At 42.1% G+C, this 27,321-nt stretch overlaps 1 protein-coding gene across 3 annotated transcripts in view; it reads right to left on the bottom strand.

Annotated features, from left to right (window-relative positions):
• Positions 1 to 27,321, bottom strand: part of ADGRA1 (adhesion G protein-coupled receptor A1) — an 893,528-nt gene that overhangs the window by 307,417 nt on the left and 558,790 nt on the right. For all 3 annotated transcript variants that reach the window (XM_040361825.1, XM_040361824.1, XM_040361826.1), the window contains 2 exons: positions 20,478 to 20,685; positions 19,516 to 19,724 (listed from right to left, as the gene is read on the bottom strand). In XM_040361825.1, coding sequence (XP_040217759.1) covers positions 19,516 to 19,724; positions 20,478 to 20,685 — 417 coding nt within the window. The remainder of the gene's footprint in view (positions 1 to 19,515; positions 19,725 to 20,477; positions 20,686 to 27,321) is intronic.

Here is a 27,321-nt window from a genome sequence, read left to right on the forward strand (position 1 = left end):
CATGTGTAGAGACATATAAAGATATATAGAAAGAAATTATCAAAATCTGTGACTGACAAGTGGGAGAGACATTTATAAAATTGAGGAATAAACTGTCTCAGAGAACTCACAGCAACCATTTAAATCTATACTTTCATTCACTGTACTGTCATATCCAGTGTGGGTTTGAATTTGATTGACAGGCAGTGGCAGCCTGCCCATAAGGGGCGCAGGGGCGCCACCCCCATCCATGTGTCCAGCCCCCTTATCTACATGCGGGGCGCTGGGTGCATGGACTCCAATGTTTTTTTTTTTTTGAAGGCTCTACTAGGCTTCAAACAAGGGTGGGCTCGGGGTGCACCCACTTGTGTGACAATGGTGAATGAATATTCACTATTGTCACACTGATTCTCCTTCTGGCCAATCAGAAAGCGGGTCCCGTCACCCTATAGGCTGAAAGGACAGGTGATCCTATTGGACGCCTAGGGAGGAGGAGACGCACGGTCAAAGCTGCTGTGATGCAAAGGAGGAAGAAATGAGATGGAAGACACCACCCGCTGCCCATAAGGAGCACTGCCCGCCTGTGATGTAGATGGGTTAAGTACAGGGCTGGATGACGGACTGACCGCACATGGGGGGGTGGTGTGTTTGCCCCCAAAAACAAAAAACCCCACCCGCCACTGTTGACAGGTATGCGTTCTCTGATACACTCCTCCCTTCAGGCAGTTTTAAATGTTAAGTGCACTGATCTATCTCTGCTCCCCTTACTTTGTACTTTCATGATAGAGGATTAGGGTTCTAGGTAGCTATATTCTAACACTAATTATTTGAAGTGCCTATCATTGACTCAAATAATTTTCGGTAAATGGCAATAAACTTTCATTCGATTGCCATACCGATGTATAAAAACGTAATGTTTGATTTTTGATCCTTTACATTAGTATACAAATACAATACATACGATTTTCTTGACTGGCGATAACCATTCAAATTTAATTTGTTCAGAAAAAAACAAAAGTTTGCCATCCTGAACATTCAAATGTTCTCAGCCATACAATCAGATGAACATTGATTTGTTCCCATTAACAAATAAAAAATGTGAACAGATATTTCAAAAACTAAATTTTTCTAATTCATTTATACCAGTGTATGACAGGCCATACATATCTCTTTTTTTTTTTTCAACCAGCGAACTAAACAACAACAACAAAAAAAATAACCGATTCACATTCATTGATGGATAGGGAAATCACTCCCACTGAACTACTCCAACTTTCCTAGCCTTCCCCGCTGGCAAAAGACAATGATCGGTGTTGCCGGGGACACTGATCATTCAGAAAAAAAACAACAACCAGCTAGCCCATACATGGATCAAAATTTGTCTGGTTCCTGCTGAACCATGTATGGCCAACTTATGGTCATCTTTGGATTAAAAGCAGATCTTGCAAAGCCATACTATTAAGGGGGTTGTAGGCATTTGTAATCTATTACAAATGTACTGAGAATAGGAAGAGAAGGGCTCAGTAACATCTACCAATCAGATAAGATTTCACCAGTCTGTCTTCATGCAGGACTAAAATGCACATTCTGCATGTTTTGCGCTGTTATTAAATAAAACAAGGTAATATAAAATCAGATTGGAGAATATTACACGTTTAACCAGTATTTCTCAGGCCTAGGTGTTAAGCTGATTTCTTAGGGATTTTTTTTTTTGTTACATCGTTACACCGTTTCAGCTTTTACCAAAGTATACTTGTTCCATACCTGGCTAATGCCAATGGAAGTGGTGAATCACTGTAGTAGCGAACGCAACTACAGTGATCCTTGCAGTTTTCCAGGGCCTGCCGAAGATGCTGTCTCTGCTACAAAGTGAGCACAGTGGGTTATTTACTTGGTACAGGCACCATTTAGAGAATGCCTTGTATTTTGTACCATTGTATCTTGTGACTCCCATTATTGCTATTGATGTTCCAGCACCTAAGAATGCTACTACTGCTTCTGTATAGTAGCAGCATTAGAGCTGTGGAGGAAGCCTATGAAGAGCATCTGCTGATATACTTCTCTGTCTACTAATTGCCCTGGAGAGAGCTGGTGATGTAATAGCATTGCGGCAACATGATATGAAGGGAGACTTGTTTTTTTTTGTTTTGTTTTTTTTTGCAAATGAGCATTTACTAGTGACATTAGTGATGAGCAGTTGCTACTATCTGGTGGTTCATTATGTTGAGCTTGGTGCACATGTGCCAACAAGAAATATGCTTACAGTAGAAAAGCTGTGACCATGCCAGACTGCTACTGCTTTTTTACTGTCTAGCCACATACAGTTTGATAACAAAGCTCTATTGGTTAACTTTAGAAGAGAAAAATGTGGTGGACCAACCTGGCATGGCTCTGTAAATCTCAGGGCTGGCTTCACAAAAATCCTTTGGCAAGCAACACATCTCCCACATATGTACGTCAACTGTGTATTGAGTAGTTTGTGCACATTTCAGTTTTAATTGCAACTCTCTTTTTGTGACCGCTATGCCTTGTACACACGGTCGAACTTTTGACCGTGCAAAACTCCGCCGTGAGCCAATGGCAAAAAAAAGAACATAGGCCTGGATTCACAGACAGCTGCGCACATTTATGCCGCCGTAGCGTATCTCCTGTACGCTACGCCGACACAGTGCAGAGAGGCAATCACTGAATTCACAAAGCCAGTGCTCCCAAAACTGCGCTGGCTTTCCTAGGCGTAAGCCGGCGTAGGTGGAAGTGGGCGTGAGCCATGCAAATGAGGCGTGACCCCATGCAAATGATGGGCCGAGCGCCAGACATATACGTATAACGAACGGCGCATGCGCCGTCCCGTGGACGCATCCCAGTGCGCATGCTCAGAATGCTCAGGAACTACTCCCTAAGATACGTCGTCGGATCACTGCCTACGGCGTGAACGTAACCTACGCTCAGCCATATTCACGTCCAACGTAAACTATGTAAAATACGCGGGCTTGTGTTCCCTGGTGCAGCCCTTTGCATTGATGCTGCTGAGTTACACCTCCTTTATGGGGCATAACTTTACGCCGGACGTATGACTTTAGGGCGCACTGCGTCTGGCACACGTACGTTCGTGAATCGCCGTATCTCCCTCATTTGCATATTTGAATAGAAAATCAATGGGAGCGCCAAATGCGTCCAGCGTAAATATGCGCCCACTCTACGCCGGCGTAGGCAAGTTACGTCAGTGGGATAAAGCCTGTTTTTAGGCGTATCTTAGTTTGTGGGCCCGGCGCATAGATACAACGCGCATATTTGCACTTACGCAGCGTATCTGGAGATACGTCGGCGCAAGTGCTTTGTGAATCCGGGCCATAATCTCTATCTAAGGTCCGTCGGACTTCCAACCAAAAAAGTCAGATGGAGGCTACACACGATCGGACTTTCCGAGAAAAAAAGCCAGTCAAACTTTTTTCTCAGAAAGTCCGGTCGTGTGTAACAAGGTATTAGCTGTCAGCTGAGAGACTATTTTTAATTTTGTGCTGACTGCCAGCTCATTAGAGGGAGTCAAGTTACCTGTATATGGGTTCCATACACTTTTAGAAAACAAACTCTGATCTATACTATTCATAAGAAAAATGTATATACAAAAAATGAAATGCATATCTTTGTGCAAGGAAGATGCAGGGGTGCAAGATGCTAATATAAATTAATGTAAAGGTATTAACATCACCAAGCAGTGGGAATCCAAATGTCATTTTAGTAGGTTGCTAACGACAATGACACTTTCCTTTGCCCCGGTTTTTCTAAATTACATTTTATGTGCCAATAAAAATCTGTGATTTATAACACTGCATGCTAAATATTCCTATGTATGTTTTTTAGTATTATTTTATTTTTTACAAAGGGCTTTATCAACTTAACCTTTTTAAGGACTGCAGACAAATATTTCTGGAAATTGTTCTGATTGCTACACCAGATCTTTAACATTCACTTGCTATTTCATTTGTCAGCGTCCGCCAGCCATGACCGGTTTTACAATATCCTGCAGAAAGGCATAAATGTCATCTCAGAAAGAGATTGTGTTTGTTCTTTCACTCAACGAAGCAGAGAGATGGACTCTTGTAGGGATAAGGGCGGCCATAAAGGGAGATTTTTTTTATCCAATATAAGCCATTTCAATACTTTTTTTATATTGATAATTCAACAGTGTATATGTTGGAAACGGTTATAACATAGGGGAGCTCTGGAAGCACATCCATGTTATGCATCTGGATCGCTATGGATACTGCCAGAGTTATCTTTTACTCTAGCATTTGATTACTGCAGCTAGCTTATCACATCAAGCAATACAGAAAAAAAAATCATAAAGCACCACAATTAAAAATTTGAACCAAAGATAAATTAGATGATTAGCAATTTTTTTTTTTTTTTTCAACACAGCTTCAAATACTTTTCACAGATGACAACCATGTAGGCAGGTGCTTGTTGTCAAATAGAGAGTCAGGGCCATCCAGGTGGGTAAGGGTTCTTTATGAGTATTCTGGTTTCCCGTGTATTTCTAGGTTCCGCCTTCCGCCCTGTGGTGCTATAAAATGGGAGGGGCAGTTCCAGAAGTATTATTTTGCAGCTCAGTTTAAACAAACCCAATTCCATTCTACCCATTATTGACCAGATTGAATATTCCCAAGAGGCGTCCCCCCTTACCAATTGACTTGGTCCAGTGGGTCTTCTCAAAATTTCACAAATAAATCTTAAGCCCCAAGCTTTCCCACTCTCTACATTTTTGGGACTATTCCTGTAGAAGATGGCCCCTTTGCCCCTCCCATACCCCTGTGGCTTGCCTTTTCAATGACCCTAAATCCCCTCCAGACCTCCAAAACCAACCATTCTGGTGGTGGACTGACAAGGCACTATACCGTATTGGCCACTTCTTGATTATAAAAGCATCTGCCCCTTTCATCTATGTCCACACACTTTTACATTATCTATGCGCTCTTTAAAAACAGAGCCCGGATATTACATTGTAAACAATATTTAAAAACAGATGCTTTCAGGATACAGTGCAATGGGGTGGCATCTCAGTGTTGTATAGGCTTTTTGTGACTGCTACCTCCAAATTGTCTTATCAGATAGCTTGGGGAACAGATCTCAATGTGTAAATTGGGGAAGAGGATTGGCTTTGATAGAAGCTGGATATAAAGTATACTCCAGATGGTAGTTAATATCGAAGCCTCTTTCAAAAATGAATCTGGGCTCTTCCTCTTTCTTTCGGGGATGTTGGCACATGGGAACGGTCTTACATACATGGTGTACCTGCCTAAAGGTCAGGGGATTCTGGACAAGAGTTCATGCTTTAATATATACAGTGTCCATGGTTAATATTACCAGAGAAGCTCAGTTGCACTTTTAAATGAGCAAGTGGAGAACGTCCCGAGACATTGATTTATTTTATGTTTTTGTTAGCAAAGATCGCAATCACCAAAGCCTGGAAAAGACCTGTGGTTGATTTGGCTTTATTAAAGCACAAATTAGCATTGATCATGCTCAATGAAAATATAGAAAGTGTATGACAAACAGGCAATGTTCGACAAGATTTGGAACCCCTGGCTCTCTTACTTGCAAGCACCAGATGGCGGACGCGTAGGCTAGTGGTGGAGAGCTTGTGGATGAGCATTATTCATTCTCTTTCTCTTCCCTTTCCATCCTCCAGTGGTGGCCTGTCCATTAGGGGTGCCCAGGCACTGCCCCCTCTCTCAGGCCACCCCTATATGACTAATAATGGATAGATGTATCCATGGCCACCGCTGCCACCCCCCATTTCAGAAGTCCACCCCCTTTGCGGAGCCTGGACACCTGAAAAACAGCAGCAGAGATTTATTTTTGAAGCACCCAGAGCATTGTGCTACAAGCCCACCCAGGTGTTACAACAGCGAATGAATATTCGCTGTTGTAACACTGATCCTCAATCTGGCCAATCAGAAGCAGATCCGAGACCCACTTTCTGATTGGCCGAAAAGAGAAGACTTCCGATTGGCTGCCCATGGAGAGCAGGGGAAGGAGGAAGGAAACAGAAGCCAGAGCCAGAAGGGAGGAAACTGAGGGAGAGCTGCCGCTACCGTTAAAAGGGAGCTGAAGCACACTGATTACATGGGGTGAGCCAGTGCACCAGACCTGCCGGCCGACCGACAGGGGGTGGAGGTCTTACGGTTTGCCGCGCCCCTAAAAAAAATAACCACCGGCCGCCACTGCCATCCTCCCTTTCTTCTTACCTGCTCCTCTTTCACCCTTTTCCTGTCCCCCCCCTTCTCTCTATGTGAATTCTTAAATTTGTTGGAAAGACTTTTACAGACATTCTTTGTACTCATAATAATGTACTGTTGCTGTGTAACATTTAGCATTTTTCTGCTTTTTCTGTGTTTCTAAAAAGTTGATAGGGTTGTCAGGCCTCTTAATGTAATTTGGCCAGATTTGTCACTTTCTTGCAATTTATATATGCTTGTTTCCTATTCGGTTATTTTTTTTGGGGGGGGGGGGCAGGGTATTACAAGACATTACTTGGTAGTTTGATTTACTGTACTACTAGTTTTTTATGCTTATGGCTTAATCCACATTGATACAGTATGTTCTGTACTATAGGATTGTTGAGAACACCTAATATTATTGAGTCTACATATCTCATGAAGTACTATTGTACGTTTTCAAACTTTTTTTAAATTCAATAAAAACAAATGAAAAGAAAAAAAGGGGGGGGACAGGAGACAGCAGCCAGGAGCTGGGATGAGCTGCATGGGAGAAAAGAACCTATGATCATTTCTGCCCTAAGGGTACCTACCTGCTAAGGACATTACCATGCATGGACTTCATGCATGGACTTCTACCTGCAAAGGTATGCTTGGGCAGCCTATAAATAGCTAGTTAGGGACTTAAATGTTTGAGGACCGTACTGTTGTAAAGCCTACTAGTAAAATTTTGGTAACAATTTCTGAACCTAGTCTGAAGATACTCTAAAGGGGTGCATGGTGGTACATGGCATATCAGAAGAACAGGGCCTAAAAGGCACACACAGGTTAGGAGAATAAGGCCACCACAAACGGTTAACTTGACAGGAGAGGAGGGAAGGGTAATTGCCACATGAATTGGTGAGAATTAATTGCAGCCAGACAGTGAGGTGAAGATATAGGCTTAGCAGTGTCCCTCCTAAATGCAACATTCACGGAGCAAAGGTATGTAATTACATGGGACATTAAACACATTCTGCACACATTATATGTGTTATTGTTAAGAAATAAAACAAAATGGAGTTAAAAATAAATATAGAACTGAAATGCCTAGCCTTGCTTGGACAGTTTGAGAACTGTTGAGATAAATATCTGAGGCCACGGTCTATGGCCTTTCAAAATGATGCCAACTGGCAACCATAAAAAGCAGCCAAGAAACAGCCCCACAGAGACTCCTTAGATGTATTATCCCAGACATGCCAGAATTGTGGCCAACTAAGCTCCACAATGAGTGGACTCTTTTTCTGGATATCATCAATATAACTAAACAGATTAAAAATGTACATCAATCTGTGAAAGAGAAAAAACACCAGTGATACAAAGTTAGACAGTCATTTTAACATACATCTTAGTAAAAGATTACTGATTTTAGAATTAATATTATTTGAGACTGTATCAAATGTGGATTTAAACGATTATCTTAAAGCTCTTTGCTCTCATACAGCAGCACACCATCCATTCAATCCCTATTAAATGGACTGAACTTACAAAGTTTGGAGGCTTAGAGCAACTAATTGACTAATTCCAAACTGCTATTCAAATGTGCTACTTTAAAAGAAAGAAAATTATTTTGCTGTTCTATCTTGTTGGAAACTGTACTTTAACTATGTTGAATTTGGCTATGTGTACTGCTAAATAAATACAGTATATGGGTGCTGCTTTACCTGCCAAATCATTTTGTCCAGCCATTTGAGATTTACACTGCCCTGCATAGTTGTTGACCACACTCTTCTCACCTGATAATAACTAGTAAAGCTTGGTGAGCACCCCAGCCTGTGGTTGGACAGTAAGGGAACAGTATTGATCTAATGAGGTCTGAATTATCTCTGGGGTAGAACAGTGACTTACTGCTTAGCACTTCTGCCTTCCAGAACTGGAGTCCTCAGACTAAATCCCATCCAGGATACTACATGCATGTTCTCACTGTGCATGCATGGGTTTCCTCTCACAGGTAGGTTAATTGTCTCCTGTCTAAATTTGTCTTAATATGTGTATGTATGCATGTCAGGTGGGGACTTCAGCCTGTGTGCTTCTTGAGGACAGGGACTGATGTGAATGTGCAACATGTAAGTGCTAATTAAATTGTTAGCGCTATATACTGTAAATACTTGTAATAAAATAACAGAATCTCTCATTCAATGTTCTTCCCTGCTATCCAGGTCATGCATGATGACTGCATTTAATATACTATAATAGAGGTGTTCTTCGCAGAGTATAAATGAAGGCAAGCTTTTTTCATATTTAGATAGAGGGGTAAGAACGACTGTCAGGTTTTTATTGTTGTCTGTGTCCCCGTTAGGGAAATTCACTCCCTCTAACTGCCCTGATTACCAAAGTCTCAGGGAACAAAAGTGAGGGTAATTGCAAAATTCTGATTTGCCACCAGAACAGGATCAAAGGAGAAAGCTTCCAATAGGGACACTTTTTCCTGTTGCAGCTGTCAAAAAGGGGACCGCCCTCATATTGGAAAGATATCCTCTCACTTCCTGTTGATTCTACAAGACAGGAAGTGAAGGGAAATCACCATAAATAGACACATATGGCACCAAAAAAAAGCTGATGGGTTTTAACCTTTTCTTACTTTATTCAATATAGATATGCTTTGAGATAAATGTAACAAAAGTGAGGATTACGATACAGCCTACAGGACCTTGTAGAAGACAAGAATTCTTGAGTTGCTTATGACAGTTCATGCATAATACCTGACCATATTAACAAAAAATTCTCCCAGCAATCCATTGCTTTCAAAACTTTTGCAATCAAACATCCCCAACATCAAACTGAAAAAAATTACCCATTTAACTGGATTATTTTTCTCCAGCTAGTTAAAAAAAAAAAAATCCCAATAAACTAATGACCTTAAGTATCTATGAGGTCCAGTCTGATTCTTAATGGCAGGTTTACTTTACAAAATGCTAAAACTTCTATAGTAAAATTTACTTTGTACTCAAAATACTGAGGCTTTTAAATGCCACCTATTCCAACATTTTTTCAATTTAGTTTTCATTTTTGCATATCACTGACACATTTTCGATAGCAGTTTTACAGACTAGCCCCTTTTTCTGAATCAGCTTGGAGGCTACACAGGGCCGGACTTTCCAAGTAAAAAAAAGCCCATCTGACTTTTTTCTCGGAAAGTCCGGCCGCGTGTACGAAGCGTAAGGGTGGATTGAGGAGGGAAAAAAATGGGAAGAAAGGTAAAATGGGCTCTGTGATATTATGGGAATAAATATACATAACGCATATACATAGCCCAAAAATACAAAATGCACCATGCCTATACTATTGCTTAGTCATCTTGTGTAGATAAAAATGGTACATCAAACTTATCCTTCTTTATACAAGATGGGATAAGTTCTATACTTCACATACTGATCAAAAAAAAAAAATGAAATAATATTAAACTAAAAATTGATTAGTTGAATACGTTTATCACAATTATTCTCGTTTTATTTAAAGGTTGAATTTGTTTTTCCTCAGTTTTCCACTATATTGTCTCTAAAGCATAAATAATTGGATTCTTTTGCATCCATTATTTAATATGCTAGGAACTTCCAGTAATTTAAAAATATATATATACAGTATATATTTTACAGCATTAAACACAATAAATATATCATGTTTGTGAAAACAATAATTATGTAAACTAATACACAAAATGACTGTTTCCAAGAAAACTGTACATGAACATTAAATACATCTTTTTTAAATATAATTATATCATGGTACATTTTCCCCCAAAAATCTTATGATAAAATTACAAGAAACACTATACATGAATGTAGTGTGCACTAAGGTTGATTTAAAGTGCAGCTCTTGAATCATGTTGTTATTTTTCTAAGTTCATCTCATCATCAACCAAAACATTAGGATAAACATTTCTAAAAGTTTGAGATAAAGTATTGGAGGGTTAAAACATCTGCAGAGTTTTCATTGCGGTCTGTGACTTTTGACCACGAGGAGGACAGAAATCAAAAAATTATTTCCAACGGAGATACAAGCAACAATAAAAACACCTTTTTAATAGAAGTCATAGAAAGTTTGTCAGGTTTTTATTGCTTCCTGTCTAAAGCAATAGGACTTCTCCCCAGTGCTGACAAAGCAAAAGAAAAAAATAATAATAGAAGTTCTATGCCTTTCCCAAGATTTATTATGCTGAAAGAAAAAAGTCAGTTTGACAAGGGATGGGTGAAACCAATTATAAGGATCAAGACCCAGTCTGGATTAGGCTTACAGTATATGCAGATGCCTGCGAATAGTCACAATTTATTTTTGGTTCTTTTTGATAACATAAAAAAAAGCATCACATCAAAAACATACTATGTCATAGCACCCCGGCATGTGGAATGTATGATTTTTTTGTAGAAAGTTGACTTCAAGTTTGCAGGTCCCTGACAAGTTAATTCTGTATACCTTTAAGCATTAGGCCTAAAAGATTAGAACAATGCATTGAGTTTGTGTACAAATTATCTCTGCCTAACAGAGGCAGCACGTTGTGTATGGTTCCTTGGTAAAATATTATTTACCAATTTCCTAACAATGCAATATGATATTTGGCGTTTCCCATACTATACCAGGCAATCTTCAGTAAAAATCTCCAGCTAGGATTACCATATGAGAAATAAAGCTCATTCATATTTTGATACTGAGGAAATGAATCTCCAAGATTATAATTGATTAATTCATTCATTGGTAAAATTAACAATGTAGCAAGGAAGCTTGTTGTATAAACAGTGGCCCAGATTCACAAAGGAGATACGACGGCGTATCTCCAGATACGCCGTTGTATCTCTGAGTTGTGCCATCGTATCTATGCGCCTGATTCTTAGAATCAGTTACGCATAGACTTCTATTAGATCCGACCGGTGTAAGTCTCTTACGCCGTCGGATCATAACTGCATATTTACACTGGCCGCTAAGGGCGTGTACGCTGATTTACGCCTAGAAATATGTAAATCAGCTAGATACGCGAATTCACGAACGTACGCCTGGCCGACGCAGTACAGATACGCCGTTTACGTTAGGCTTTTCCCGGCGTAAAGTTACCCCTGCTATATGGTGGCGTACATGTGGCGTACCAATGTTAAATATGAACGTCGTTCCCGCGTTGAATTTTGAATATTTTACGTCGTTTGCGTAAGTCGTCCGTGAATGGGGCTGGATGTAATTTTTGTTCACGTCAAAACCAATACGTCCTTGGAGCAATGCACACTGGGATATGTCCACGGACGGCACATGCGCCGTTCGTGAAAAACGTCAATCACGTCGGGTCATGGTTATTTTACATAAAACACGCCCCCCTGTTCCACATTTGAATTAGACGGGCTTACGCCGGCCGTTTTACGCTAAGCCGACGCAACTTACGGAGCAAGTGCTTTGAGAGTACTGCACTTGCCCGTCTAAGTTGCGGAGGCGTAACCTAAATCTGATACGTGACACCCGCCTATAGATACGCCACTGTACGAGAATCTGGCCCTATTTCTTTAGTCTTTTTAGTCCCATGAATTGGATACTGTATAAGTATGAAGCCCAACCCCACATAGATGGGCATATTTCTTAGTTTCTCCATGGTAGAGTGCATTCAAAATAGATTTTTTAGCAGGAGATGGTAGGAGAGGTTAGCAACCGCAACTGTCTTCAATGAGTCCAGGTATTTAAAGATCTACAGGCCAAAACTCAGCCTTGTAGATCTGTAACTTCAGACTCAGGTGTCCGTTTATGAAGCAGTGAAGAGCGGTGATCCCAGGGATCACCAGTGATCACAGCCCATAAACAGTTTATGAAACAGTGATAATCGGGGGGAGAAGTGTTTGAATTTGTTCTCCCGCAGATTATCTCTTCACACAGTGAAGTCTCATAGACTGACACAGAAACGGTCAGTTTATGAAGCTGTGATCTGAGCTCTTCACTGGTGATCTGAGTCAGAATTCACACTCCCCAATTCACCAGCTCAGAGCTGGTGAAGCGGGGAGTGAAGAGGAAATCCCAGGGGTTCTGAGGAGAAAGGAGGAAGATTTTTAACTTCCTTCTACCTCGTTCAGACCCCCCGACACTGTAACTATGTCCCCCTGTAATTTTTATGTATATACATATATATACACATAAATATATATAATGTATACATGTACATATATATAATGTGTGTGTATATACATGTATATACAATGTGTGTGTGTGTGTATACATATATATATTATGCAGGGGGACTCGTTATTTTAATTACATTAACCACGTGTCTTTCAGTGAACTGAGCGGTGATAATTTATCACTGCTCAATAAACTGACATCTCCGTATTTCTGTGAATTTCTGGTCCGTTCTCCACTGTTTGAAGCGTTGGAAGATCACTTCACTCCTCCAAGGGTGAAGCGATCTTCTCCGCTTCATAAACTGGCACACAGAGGAGAAAAATCTTCACCGTGAATGCCGGAGAAAGAAGCAGTGAATAGATTTCACTGCTTCATAAACGGACACCTCAGTGAACACAGGGATTGATTTACTAAAACTGGAGAGAGAAAAATCTGGTGCAGCTCTGCAGAGAAACCAATCAGCTTCCATTTTTTTGTCAAAGCTCAATTGAAAAAACTTAAGTTAGAAGCTGTTTGGCTACCATGCATTGTTGCACCAGATTTTTCACTCTCCAGTTTTGGTAAATCAAACCCACTGTGTTGGGGGTAGAACAGTTATTTTTATTTTTGAACTGAAAGAGGAGCTCCGGGCTCCCCTTCAAAAAATGTAAAGTCAGCAGTTACAAATACTGTAGCTGCTGAATTTTAATATTGGGGCACTTACCTTTCCAGGCCTCCAGAGGTGTCCTTTACCCCAGCAAATTCTTCAGTCGGCTAGCGGATGCTGGCGCTGACACCCTGACTAAGGGAAACTGGCAGTGAAGCCTTGTGGCTTCACAGCCGGCTTCCCACTGCGCATGCATGAAGCAAGCTGCACTTTGTGAATGGGCTGCAGTCTTCTGGGACCTGTGCAGTGTCCCAAAAGACTACTGGGGAGGGGGGAGGGGAGGAACTTCCAAGCGGGTATCTGTTAAAGTCAGGTATCCGCTCCCCTTTTCTCCCCAAAAGGTGCCAAATGTGGCAGCGCAGAGGGGAGGAGGCAGACAAGCTGAGCTTCCCCTTTACCATCCGCATCCTCTGACATCCCCTGTACCATCCGCAGCCTCTGACCTCCCCTGTACCATCCGCAGCCTCTGACCTCCGCAGCCTCTGACCTCCTGTCCCCCCCCCCTGCAACCTCAGCCTCTGACCTCCTGTCCCCCCCTCCACAGCCCCTGGCCTCCTGCCCCCCCTCCACAGCCTCTGACCTCCTGTCCCCCCTCTACAACCTCTGACTTCCTGTCCCCCCTCCGCAGCTTCTGACCTCCTGTCCCCCCTCCGCAGCCTCTGACCTCCCCTGTACCATCCGCAGCCTCTGACCACCCCTAAACCATCAGCAGCCTCTGACCTCCCCTGTACCATCCGCAGCCTCTGACCTCCTGTCCCCCCCTCCACAGCCGCTGACCTCCTGTCCCCCCCCCTCCGCAGCCTCTGACCTCCCCTGTACCATCTGCAGCCTCTGACCATCTCTTGTCTTATATCAGGTCTGGAGAGGAGTCGAGATTGTGAGTGCCACCAGGATGAGGGTGATGGGAGAAGTCAGACATGTATGGACTGTGGAGAGGAAACTATGGGATAAAACCAGAGCCACCAAGCTGGAGCCAACTGACTGAGCCCCGCACGGTGCACCTGAGAGGTCAGTGACAGCACCACCAGGCCAGTCTGAGGTTGGGGGGGTGGTCAATACAATATTGTAAGGGGGCACTGATCTAAAGGTTTCCCCCTTATATGAGTAAACCCCCTTACCTTAGTGTTCACTTTCTACGGAAGGTGGTCTCTGGTCACCAAAGTCCCCCCCCCCACATTCCCAGAGTTCCCCTTTACATCATATTCTGCAGGATTCAACCTTACAGTGCAAGGGGTCACTCTGATGTAAAGGGGAATGCAGTGGACTCTGCCATAAGTGGGGTCTCTGGTCACCAGTGCCCCTCTTTATATCAGAGTTTGACACCTTTCACACTGAGGCACTTTGCAGGCGCTATAACGCTAAAGATAGCTCCTGCAAAGCGCCCTGAAAGAGCCGCTCGTCACACTTCCCCACCGCTCCTGCCCATTAAAATGAATGGGCACCGGCAAAGCGCATGATGTTATGATGTTGGGCTGGTATAATAATGCTATGGGGCTGGTATGAAATTATTTCCAGGGCTGGTTCTTATCCCCAGTCCGGCCCTGAATGAATCATGGCTATTTTTTTTTTCAAAACAATTTTTTTTTCAAAACAATTTTTTCCTGTATTAATAAAAAAAAAAAACTTAGGTCAATGTGCTCACCTACTTTAACAAAAATTGAGTAATTTACAGCCCAGTAGTTTCAACCTGAGTAAACCCCAGAAATCTGTGTTAATAATTATGACTATTATTAACCTACATTTTTTCTTATTTGATTTGTTTATTCTTCCTTCATTCTTCATATTTTTACTGTATTTTCGACTACTTCCTTCACATAGAATGCAATCAGCATATTATTAACCCTCAGTGAAAGCCATCTTCCTCCGGTAGCTTTGTTCTTTTAATAATGAGTCAAGACTCTGCTGTTACTGACTGGATGTTTAATCCTGCTTGACTGTATTTCATGGTTGTTTCATACACACAAATTGTAACTCAACAATATAAATAAACAATGGAAATGAGATGATTGGCACACCCAACCAAGATTAAAGTTCAACTTCATCTTTAGATATTTTTCTTTTATTCACTACCTAGCATACATAAAAAAAAAAAACAGTGCATTATTCACCTCTTCTCCAGCACTGCCCCACACAGACTTATTGCTCTGTGAGCCAACACCGGCCCTTGTGTGATTAGAATGCCACTGAGCATTATGCAACCTCAGCCTCTGACCTCCTGTCCCCCCCTCCACAGCCCCTGGCCTCCTGCCCCCCCTCCACAGCCTCTGACCTCCTGTCCCCCCTCTACAACCTCTGACTTCCTGTCCCCCCTCCGCAGCTTCTGACCTCCTGTCCCCCCTCCGCAGCCTCTGACCTCCCCTGTACCATCCGCAGCCTCTGACCACCCCTAAACCATCAGCAGCCTCTGACCTCCCCTGTACCATCCGCAGCCTCTGACCTCCTGTCCCCCCCTCCACAGCCGCTCGTCACACTTCCCCACCGCTCCTGCCCATTAAAATGAATGGGCACCGGCAAAGCGCATGATGTTATGATGTTGGGCTGGTATAATAATGCTATGGGGCTGGTATGAAATTATTTCCAGGGCTGGTTCTTATCCCCAGTCCGGCCCTGAATGAATCATGGCTATTTTTTTTTTCAAAACAATTTTTTTTTCAAAACAATTTTTTCCTGTATTAATAAAAAAAAAAAACTTAGGTCAATGTGCTCACCTACTTTAACAAAAATTGAGTAATTTACAGCCCAGTAGTTTCAACCTGAGTAAACCCCAGAAATCTGTGTTAATAATTATGACTATTATTAACCTACATTTTTTCTTATTTGATTTGTTTATTCTTCCTTCATTCTTCATATTTTTACTGTATTTTCGACTACTTCCTTCACATAGAATGCAATCAGCATATTATTAACCCTCAGTGAAAGCCATCTTCCTCCGGTAGCTTTGTTCTTTTAATAATGAGTCAAGACTCTGCTGTTACTGACTGGATGTTTAATCCTGCTTGACTGTATTTCATGGTTGTTTCATACACACAAATTGTAACTCAACAATATAAATAAACAATGGAAATGAGATGATTGGCACACCCAACCAAGATTAAAGTTCAACTTCATCTTTAGATATTTTTCTTTTATTCACTACCTAGCATACATAAAAAAAAAAACAGTGCATTATTCACCTCTTCTCCAGCACTGCCCCACACAGACTTATTGCTCTGTGAGCCAACACCGGCCCTTGTGTGATTAGAATGCCACTGAGCATTATGCAACCTAGTTCCCAGGGCACCATAAGCACTATTCTTTTTTCGGGTTGTATGATTGAGCTCTCTGGATTCACTGGGAATGCTAAAGGAATGGAGCTGGTCTCTGCAGCATTTAGAACCTGCCCACCTCTGGAGAATTTTGAAGAGAAGAGGACCCATGATGCTACATGACCAGACCAAAAAAGTAAAACAAATGTATGTATATAAAAATGTAATACAAAAATGGTGGGGGGTCCAGAAAGCAGTTGGGCCTAAAGCCTCCACTGGTGTGGTGAATTGATTCATTTCCTGATGTGTACCGGTCTTTAGAGAGTTTATATGTGTAATAGGTGTGAAGCACACCGTGGGTCTCCACCCCTTAATTCAGTTCCTGGGTAACCAAACCAAAAAAGATTTCATTTTTAATTGAATAATGCATTACATGGCTAAGCTCATTCTCAAAGCTTTGTCAAAAGTAATCCTTTACTCCTGGCAGGCCAATTGGATGACCAAAAAGAAGAAGGGATGCAAAGCGTATTTCTGCTCTATTCTGCACATAACGTAAGGTGATCCTACAGTTGGTAAATACAAGGAAACAGCAGTCATAGTTGGGTCAACTGACCCTCTGGAACTAAGAGCGGTCTTACAACATGCAACTGCTCTAGTCATTGGCTAGAGCAGAACAATTTGTGATGTTTTCCTTATCATTTGAATGTCAGCAAATTACCTCTGACCTTTAGTCTCAGCAAAACCTCAAACTATATTATATGCATTTTATGGTAGAAACTTCCTTTAAATGCTTAAAGCCATCCGGCCTGTAAAGCTCCTCCAAAATAAGACATTTCATACTTAATAGTCCCGGCATCAATTTATTTGCAGAATCTACGCTCAGTTCCTGAGCAAAGTCACCCAAAAGTTCCTCACATACAGTATCTTACAAAAGTGAGATATTTTTGTAAATATTTTATTAGATCTTTTCATGTGACAACACTGAAGACATTATGCTTTGCTACAATGAAAAGTGTGTACAGCTTGTATAACAGTGTAAATTTGCTGTCCCCTCAAAACAACTCAACACACAGCCATTAATGTCTAAACCGCTGGCAAACAAAAGTGAGTACATCTCTAAGTGAAAATGTCCAAATTGGGCCCAATTAGCCATTTTCCCTCCCCGTTGTCATGTGACTCATTAGTGTTACAAGGTCTCAGGTGTGAATGAGGAGCAGGTGTGTTAAATTTGATGTTATCGCTCTCACTCTCTCATGCTGGTAACTGGAAGTTCAACAAGATGGTCTAGGCCAGTGATGGAGAACCTTGGCACCCCAGAAGTTTTGGAACTACATTTCCCACGATGCTCAGCTACTCTGTGGAGTGCATGAGCATCATGGGAAATGTAGTTCCAAAACATCTGGGGTGCCAAGGTTCGCCATCACTGGTCTAGGCTATAAGAAGATTGCCAAGACCCCGAAACTGAGCTGCAGCACGGTGGCCAAGACTATACAGCAGTTTAACAGGACAATATCCACCCAGAACAGGCCTCGACCAAAGAAGTTGACTGCACATGCTCAGCATCATATCCAGAGGTTGTCACTGGGAAATAGACATATGAGTGTTGCCAGCATTGCTGCAGAGGTTGAAGGGGTGGGGGGTCAGCCTGTCAGTGCTCAAACCATACGCTGCACACTTGGTCTGCATGGCTGTCGTTCCAGAAGGAAGACTCCTCTAAATATGATGCACAAGAAAGCCCACAAACAGTTTGCTGAAGACAAGCAGACCAATGAGCTTCCAGGTTTTATTATCAAAGCTTAACTGAAAAAGCTAAGCTCATTTTTTTCATTGCAGAAGTGAGCCTGATTTTGCACTTTCCAGCTTTAGTAAATAAACCCCATTGTGTACTTAAAAGTGGGGTATGCCTGTAATGCCGTGTAATAAGAGAGACTGGCAAAATGTGACACGTGGGCTTTTTGTAGTAGCACTGATATAATCAAAATAAAAAAAAAAAATCTTTTGTAGAATGACAAAATACACATCCACTAAGGCAAAGTGCTTTGGCACAGAGCAACCAATCGCAATTAAACTTTCACTGTTCTATACGCTAAAAGCGATTTTTATACAGCATCTCTGCTTCTTGCACAGTCTTATTATATAAACCAGAATGAAGCAATGAGAAATGGATTTATTAAATTTTACTCAGGAAAAAAACTGCATATCAGCCAGATTTTATTTTTTAATTCATGGCCATCCAGTAAACCCAGAATCACTTTGGTTTCTCATAAAGTAGACAGCAATAATCACATGGATATAGTCCCAGGCATTGGTCACAGCCCCCTCTCATGATTGGCTGACGTCTGTGCTCTATCTGACTGCAGCAGCTTGGAATTCTCTGCACACGTCGTCCTCGCAATCGTTCTGTCGTCTGTGACTGTCCTTTCCAAATGCTTAAAAGGCAACATAACTTAATGCAAACAGCATCAGCATAATAGCCGTCTGACACATCTGCTACGCCGTGTGTACGACGACTTCAAGAAACCAAAGCACCATTGAAATGCATCCAAATTTGCAATTAGCCCCATTAAAGAACATGTTACAAATCAGCGCCCCCAGAATATGAATGTGCTCATTATTTACTCGTATTACAACACGATACCCGGTTCAGGTAACTTTGTGTCAAGGGAAAGGCATTGACTGCAATAATATCCATCTGTCGAGCAACAGCAACACCGACAGAGCTCATTTAGGTTTCTGTGTAAATCAAAATGTTGTTTTCTACCCACAATCTGTGCATAAGGTGCTAAGAAGTCAATGCAGGTCCCTTCTGCAACAGCTTTCAGCCTTTAAAGGGGCTTTCCGTTGCAAGCTTCCACCATTTATTAAATGATCTAATGTTGCGGTATCCCTGCAACTAATTAGTATGATCAACACAGTGCAAGCCTGGAACAAAGCAGACAACCATCTCAGGATCAAATGATACAGTCAGGCGAGGGTGCACTCTTGCAAAATATGGAACTGTCTGATGCTAATCAATCTACGTTCCTGTTCATAGATCATAGGAAGCCGACCATAAACTCATTCTCGGCTGGCTGTACGTAGCACAGTGCTGTGCGTTTGCTCCTGCCAGCATACAGGGGGTTAAACAATAAAAAAAAGAAGTCCGCTCTAGGGCTCAAACATTCAGCACCTATTAACTTTTCCCAGGAAATCAAATGCAAATCGAAAGCGTAGTTACTTGCCTGTTAGAGCATAGTTCACTGCACAATTATCGGATTATTTGGCCGGTTTATGTTGCGCCTGTCTCAGTTAACATACTCACCATTAGCACTGCAAAGTTCCCGAAGTGAGTACACTGAAGGGTGGTGATGTTGCCCGCAGAGGTAATTAAGTGGCAGCCTTCTCCGCACCAGCCCCCATGTCCGTCAAGAAGGTCAAAATCCCAAACGGCAGCAATAGGGTCTACACCCCTTGTAATATGTCTCAGGGCTATGGTCAATGGGTCAGTGAGGTTTCCAAAATTGAACCCATCTGCAATAAAAAAAAATATATACATATATATGTGTGCAGAATTCAATAGTTATGATCAGAATAGTCTCAAAAAAATTCTATAGTGTTGGCTGTGGCGATTTTAAAATAAGTAGCAGATCGATGCTTGAAAATACTTTGGTCTAAAGATTCAACATTCCATTCTAAAAAGTTTCATGTTAATTGACAGCACCGGTTCTTTAATCCTGATGTGTTTCTGCGTATTGGCCATCTACATCTGGCCATGCTTATTTATTTATTGGCACTGTAAAAGTCTTTAAAAGCTTTGTACTGTCTATAATAACATCAAATAGATAGCAAAGATATATAACAAGTGTCTCTGGTTCCAGTAATACAGCAGGAGGCAGCCACTGATCCTGGTGTGCCTCGTACAACTGCATGAATGGCCATTAATATGCAAGAAGCAAGATACTACCATTCATCTTTAACTGCAATAACTGGAGTTACTTTCCTAATTAAAGCACTTTAATGACTGCATATGGCTTTTCTGTCTATCCTCTTTTTACTGGTGATCTATGATTACACAGTGTTAAGTTGTTTTAATTAATTTTTTAGATTAAGATTACTTGCTCAGGCTATGCAAATGTTAAAATGTCTGTCCTGCTCCATTATAATATTAATACCACTTCAAGACCCCATTTCAGCAAGGCTGCTGACCGTCGTCCGATACCGTAATGGGTGCTTTACGTGACGGAGAAAATGAAATTGGAATGATAAAAAAAATGAGCAACTTACCTATTTTAGAAAGCACAGCTGGTGTAGCAACCTCCCGACGTTTGCCCTGATCTGCAAGATATGATGTATTCCCAGTGATCTGAAAGAGTTTCCCATTCCGAAAGACGATAAACTGGAGCTTGCAAGTGGAGTTATCAACAGATTGTAAGGATGGAGACTGTGCAAATACAGACTGTGGTAAATGAATAGAGGCGATGGCTACAGTGTTCTGTGCATCAGAGACAGGGAGAACAGGGAGAGAGAAAAAAAAAAAAAGAAAAAAAAATTGAAAATGCAAGTCACAACAGGGCTGCTTTCATTAGGTTTTAAACTACAGCACTAAGGATATACGCTCTCTTCCTCTTTTTTTTCCCGCAGAATGGAAGCAACCATACAAGCGGGAGCTGTAACCATGGAAATAAGACTGGTAGAGTGCATATTAAAAGGGAAAGCATTTCCACTGCATGTGTTAGGCTGTATGGTCAAGCTCCCTGCTGCAGAGGTGAGAATGGTTCCTACCATGCCTGCTAGAGGGGTCCATCAACACTGCAGATCTGATTTAAAGAGACAATCTCTACCAGGTTTTCTCCTTCACTTAATACACAATCAGACAACTTATATTAAAGCCTTACCATGGAGCAGGATTTTTTTTTTTTTAAAGGAAGGCAGGAATCATTTTATACCGGGATCTAAAGAGCAAGGTGCAGTGTGAATAGACTCATGATTTGCAGCACTGCTCTCTTATAAAAACGACACATTAGTACATTATACCGATCTAGCACCGTGGTCTCACCAGGAGTAAGCTTAAGTGCCTACAAGCAGAAATCAAAGGCGTTTCAGCATGGCTTAACCTACGGATACTTCTAATTCTTCTGGAAATGACATCAGTTAGGGGATCAAGACGTGTTAGCAAGCTCTGTGGCTGTGAAGGAGTTAATCCCTTCTTATTCCCTCATAGAGGAAGCATTGTGAGACTAACGTCATAAGAGGTAGACCTTTAAAAACAAGTCAGTATCACATTGATGCTCAGTCTTCATGAATACAGATATTTAGAAAAAAAAAAGACAAAGGCACATTGGAAGCTTTCTGTTCTAATATTTATTATCCAATGTGTTGTGCTATTATGTATAATTACCAAGTTTACAGATTCCATTTCAAGGAGATGTCCCATAGGTGTTGCTTTAGACATTTGCATGCATGCATACATGATTACATGATGCTGATTGCTTCTGCTTCCCTGCATCCTCTCCCCTGTCCATTGCGTCTCCCTCCATGTTTTCTATCAGCTACAGCGCATACTATTACCTACTTGTTACATTTGTAAATATAGATCAGCAGAGCGCTGATGTCTATTGCCCCTCAGTGGCTGTGCTGGCAGCAATACCATCTTGTGCCTATGGCAGATTTGGTATTTCTTGCATATTGTTTTTTCTGATAGTCTTTTTGTAAAGTTGTCTTGTAACTTTGAAAGCCTCTCTGTGTTTTCTTTTGAGATTGCATTGTTAGAAGGATTATAGCCATTTGTCCTTGTTCTTTTTAATTGGATATCAGTTTTCGATCTCAAAGGAACAGGAAAAATACTTATTTTTCAGAAACACGGAACTTTATGAGAAAGACTTGGAAAAGAAGATTCACCTTGTATTCCATACCAATGCAATCCAAGACTTATTACTTAAAGAATTGTAAAGGTTTGTTTTTTATTTTCTAAATAGGTTCCTTTAAAGCGGGAGTTCACCCGACAAAAAAAAATTAACATTAGATTGATGCTCATTTTGTCAAGGGGAATCAGGTGTTTTTTTTTAAATCGAAGCAGTACTTACCGTTTTAGAGATAGATCTTCTCCGCCGCTTCCAGGGTATGGTCTTCGGGACTGGGCGTTCCTATTTGATTGACAGGCTTCCGACGGTCGCATACATCGCGTCACGAGTAGCCGAAAGAAGCCGAACGTCGGTGCAGCTCTATACGGCACCTGCGCACCGACGTTCGGCTACTTTCGGAAAATCGTGACGCGATGTATGCGACCGTCGGAAGCCTGTCGGAAGCCTGTCAATCAAATAGGAACGCCCAGTCCCGCAGCCCATACCCGGAAGCGGCGGAGAAGATCTATCTCTAAAACGGTAAGTACTGCTTTGATTTAAAAAAAAAACACCCGATTCCCCTTGACAAAACGAGCCTCAATCTAATGTTAAAAATTAACTTTTTGGGTGAACCTCCACTTTAAGCTAGTGCATTGTTGGTTCACTTACCTTTTCCTTCCATTTCCCTTCTAAATGTTTTTTTTCTTTGTCTGAATTTCTCACTTCCTGTTCCTCCTCAGTAAGCTTGCCCCCATCATCTGGCTGGGGGTTAGTCAGCCAGAACAGTTTACTGAGGAGGAACAGGAAGTGAGAAATTCAGAAAACAAAGAAAAAAAAACTTTACAACCCCTTTAAAGCGGAGGTTCACCCTAAAAACAAGTATATATCATTCAATCCAGCATACTGCCAACATGTAAAGTATGCTGTTTTTTTTATTTTTTTTTCGGTTTACTTACCGTAGTATAGGTATTTTCCCCCCGGCTTCCGGGTAGTGAATCCCGCAGGAGTGGGTGTTCCTATTCAGAGACTAAGTGATTTAAGTATGACAAAAGCTTCACCTCCGGCGCAAAAGGCGCGTCACCAGTTTCCGAAAAAAGCCGAACATCGGTGCGCAGGTGCCGTATAGCGCCGACGCGCAGTTCGGCTTCTTTCGGAAACTGGTGAGGCACATTATGCGCCGGGGGTGAAGCTTTTGTCATACGTCAACCACTTAGTCTCTGAATAGGAACGCCCACTCCTGCGGGATTCACTACCCGGATGCCAGGGGGGAAAATACCTATACTACGGTATGTAAACCGAAAAGAAAAAAAAAAACAGCATACTGTACATGTCGGCAGTATGCTGGATTGAATGGTATATACTTGTTTTTAGGGTGAACCTCCACTTCAACTACTTTCCGTCCACCCACAGCAGTTTTACTGCAAGCGAGCGGCACAGGCAGGCCTGACAACATACATGTACGTCGCCACTTCTCTTATGGGTTTGGAGCTTGCATACACATGGTCACTGCTGACCCGTGCTGTGATTGGACACAGCACAAGTTCCACAGCCAAGGATTGGTTGTGTCCAATCCCAGACAGAGTTTCAAAAATACAGAACTCTGTGTGCTTAGGAACAGCGATCTGGCGGTTTCTCCTCCTTGCAAAGCAGGGAGAAAAACAGCCACATCAGAAAGTAAAAGCAACACACATTACACATTGTTAGATGTGCGTCGCCCATCCATGTGCCCCTTGCTGCAAAGGCCAGTTACAGATAGGTATAGGGCAGTGGTCATTTGTTTGTACTGTTGGAATACTGGTGAGGGGATGCACTGCACCCCTGTGCCTTTAACCACACATATACTGTGGCAGGGAGTCTCTATTGCTCAAAATGACGTACCTGTACATCGTTTCATGCAATAGATACTGTAGGCACGTGCGTGGCGCCACGGGAGCACATGCGTGGGCCTGGGGGACTCGATGTCCGCTGGCCACCCATGATAGTTGCACAGAGAGGCAGAACAGGAATCTTCCTATGTAAACAAGGCAGATCTCCGTTCTGACAGGGGACAACATGGAGATCTGCTGTTCCTAGTGATCAGGAACAGTGATCTCTGTGTTGTCCCAGTGAGCCCAGCCTGTAACTGGTTCCCAAAAAGTGTCACTTGGGGTCAGATTTGTCCACCGAAATGTTGCAGTCCCGCTAAAAATCGCAGATCACCATCATTACTATTTTTAGATGCTATAACTTTTGCGCAAACCAATCAATATACGCTTATTGCAATTTGCTTTACCAAAAATATGTAGAATACACATTGGCCTAACTGAATGAAAAAAAAAATGTTTTATTTTTTTGGGGATATGTATTATAGCACCAAGTAAAAAAAATATATTTATTCAATAGTTTCGGTCTCTTTTTGTTTATAGCGCAAAACATTAAAACTGCAGAGGTGATTAAATACCTCCAAAAGAAAGCTCCATTTGTGGGAAATTAAGGACATTGATTTTGTTTGGGTACAACGTCGCACGGCCACGCAATTGTCAGTTAAAGCGATGCAGTGCCGTATTGCAAAGAATGGCCTGGCCATTAAGGGGTTAAATCCTTCTGGGGCTGAAGTGGTTAAATATATGAATGGGCTCCATCCAGGCTCACCTGCCTTCTGCCGATCCATTATAATACATGTGCTTCCACTGCTGAGGCCCTCAAAATTTAGATTTAGGACTGTAGATAATACTGGGGTGCCAAGTTTCAAAAACACAGAACTCTGTGTGCTTAGGAACAGCGATCTGGCCGTTTCTTCTCCTTGCAAAGCAGGGAGAAAAAGCAGCCAGATCAGAAAGTAAAAGCAACACACATTACACATTGTTAGACACACAATTAAACCCCTTGATTGACCCTAAATTTTAACCCCTTCCCATTAGTACAGTGTCAGTGTACAGTATTATCACTGATCACTGTATTAGTGTAACTAGCAATGCCAGGTAATGTCTGTTTGCACCAGATTGCCTGCTACTCTATCACAGTTCAACTATAAGGCCTCGTACAGACGACCGGATCTATCCGCTGGGATTGATCCGCGGATCAGTTCCAGCGGACAAATCTGGTCGTCTGTACGGCCTAGCGGATATTTTTCCGTGGAGATTCGTCCAGCCGATCGATTTCAAGCGGATAGAAATTTCTTAGCATGCTAAGAAATCTATCCGCTGGAATCCAGTCCAGCGGATTGATCCGGTCGTCTGTACAGACTCACCGGATCAATCCGTCCGCTCCCATCCCTCAAATGCGTCGTAATGATTCGACGCATGCGTGGAAGTAGTTACCTTCCAGCGTCGCGCACGTCGCGGCGACGCGCGACATGTCACCGCGAATGTATTCCGCGCGGATTTCGATCTGATGGTGTGTACAGCCATCAGATCCAAATCCGCCAGAGGATGTATCCGCTGGAAACAGTCCGGCAGACCGTTTCCAGCGGATATCCTCTGGTGTGTACGGGGCCTAAGTCTCTGATCACCACCATTACTAGTATATCATCTGTGGTTGTGTAAATTTCAGTATATACCATAGTTTATAAAATGCTCTGGTCATGAAGGGGGTAAAACCTTCCGGAGGTCAAGTGTTGTAAACCCTTCCATATATCCGGTGAAGAGACTGGCCTCAAATGATACACAGAGACCAAAACAATCTTCCTTTAAGAGTTCTACCTGTTTATCTGCAGGTTATCTTCTCTACAGTGGTTTAAAGAGGATGTCTAGATAGAAGAAAAATGAATGGGGCAAAATACCATCTGCCCTCTGCCAGAAAGTTGTCAATGGGAACCTTCCAACATCACAATGACCCAAAGCACACAGCAAAAATGACCACACAGTGGTTGAAGGAAAAAATGGTGAATGTCCATACATTGCCTAGTCAGAGCCCCGACTTCAGCCCCATTGAAAATCTGTGGAATGACTTGAAAACTGTGGTCCACAAATGGTCACAATCAAATTTAACTGAACTCTAGTAGTTCTGCAAAGAAAAGTGGGCAGATATTGCAGTCTAAATGTGTAAGTTAGTAGAGACATATCCCAACAGACTAAAGGCTGTATTTAAAGAAAAAGGTGGTTGATCCTTTTTCCAACTCAGTGATTCTGTTTTTGAGTTTTTATTTAATTTTTTTATCAAATGTTGGTGTTATATCTTTCACTTGAATGTTATAAGCTGCACTCAAAAATACAGCTGAATAAAAAACAAAAATGTTGTCTGTCTTCATTTTAGGCCACAAAGCAACAAAGGGGTGATTATTTTCTATACCCACTGTATGTATGTCATTCACACTACACACTATAATGGTAGGTGAATATCTAATCTTCATATCAAGTTATTATGTTAGATAAAATAGAATTCATAGAGCAACAATCTTGCCTACTACAGAGAAAAGAAATTAGCAGCTAGCTCAGTGTTGTAGTGTTATATTAAGGGCCAGATTCTCGTACGATCGTGTAACTTTGTACGGGCGTAACGTATCGGATTTACGTTACGCTTCCGCAACTTAGACGGGCAAGTGCTGTATTCTCAAAGCACTTGCTCCGTAAGTTGCGGCGGCGTAGCATAAATCGGCCAGTGTAAGCCCGCCTAATTCAAATTTGGATCAGGGGGGCGTGTTTTATGTAAATCTTCTGTGACCTGACGTGATTGACGTTTTTCCCGAACGGCGCATGCGCCGTCCGTGGAATTTCCCAGTGTGCATTGCTCCAAAGTACGCCGCAAGGACGTCATTGGTTTCGACGTGAACGTAAATGACGTCCAGCCCCATTCACGGACGACTTACACAAACAACGTAAATTTTGAAAATTTAGACGCGGGAACGACGGCCATACTTAACATTGTTACGCCGCACTTATGCCACCATATAGCAGGGGTAACTATACGCCGGGAAAAGCCTAATGTAAACGGCGTAACTTTACTGCGTCGGCCGGGCGTATGTTCGGGAATTCGCATATCTAGCTCATTTACAAATTGCGACGCGTAAATCAGCGTACACGCCCCTAGCGGCCAGTGTAAAAATGCAGTTACGATCCGACGCCGTAAGAGACTTACACCTGTCGGATCTAACAGATATCTATGCGTAACTGATTCTAAGAATCAGGCGCATAGATACGACGGCACAACGCAGAGATATGACGGCGTATCTGGAGATATGCCGTCGTATCTCCACTGAGAATCCGGGCCTAAGTGTTTGGAATAGAGCCGCTGCTGGATTTTAGAAGTGACATTTTACTGCTGGGTTGTTGCATATAACACTATAAGACAAAGACTGAAAATGGAGCTGT

This window comes from Rana temporaria, chromosome 8, assembly GCF_905171775.1.
Source record: "Rana temporaria chromosome 8, aRanTem1.1, whole genome shotgun sequence".
Classification (NCBI taxonomy): Eukaryota; Metazoa; Chordata; class Amphibia; order Anura; family Ranidae; genus Rana; species Rana temporaria.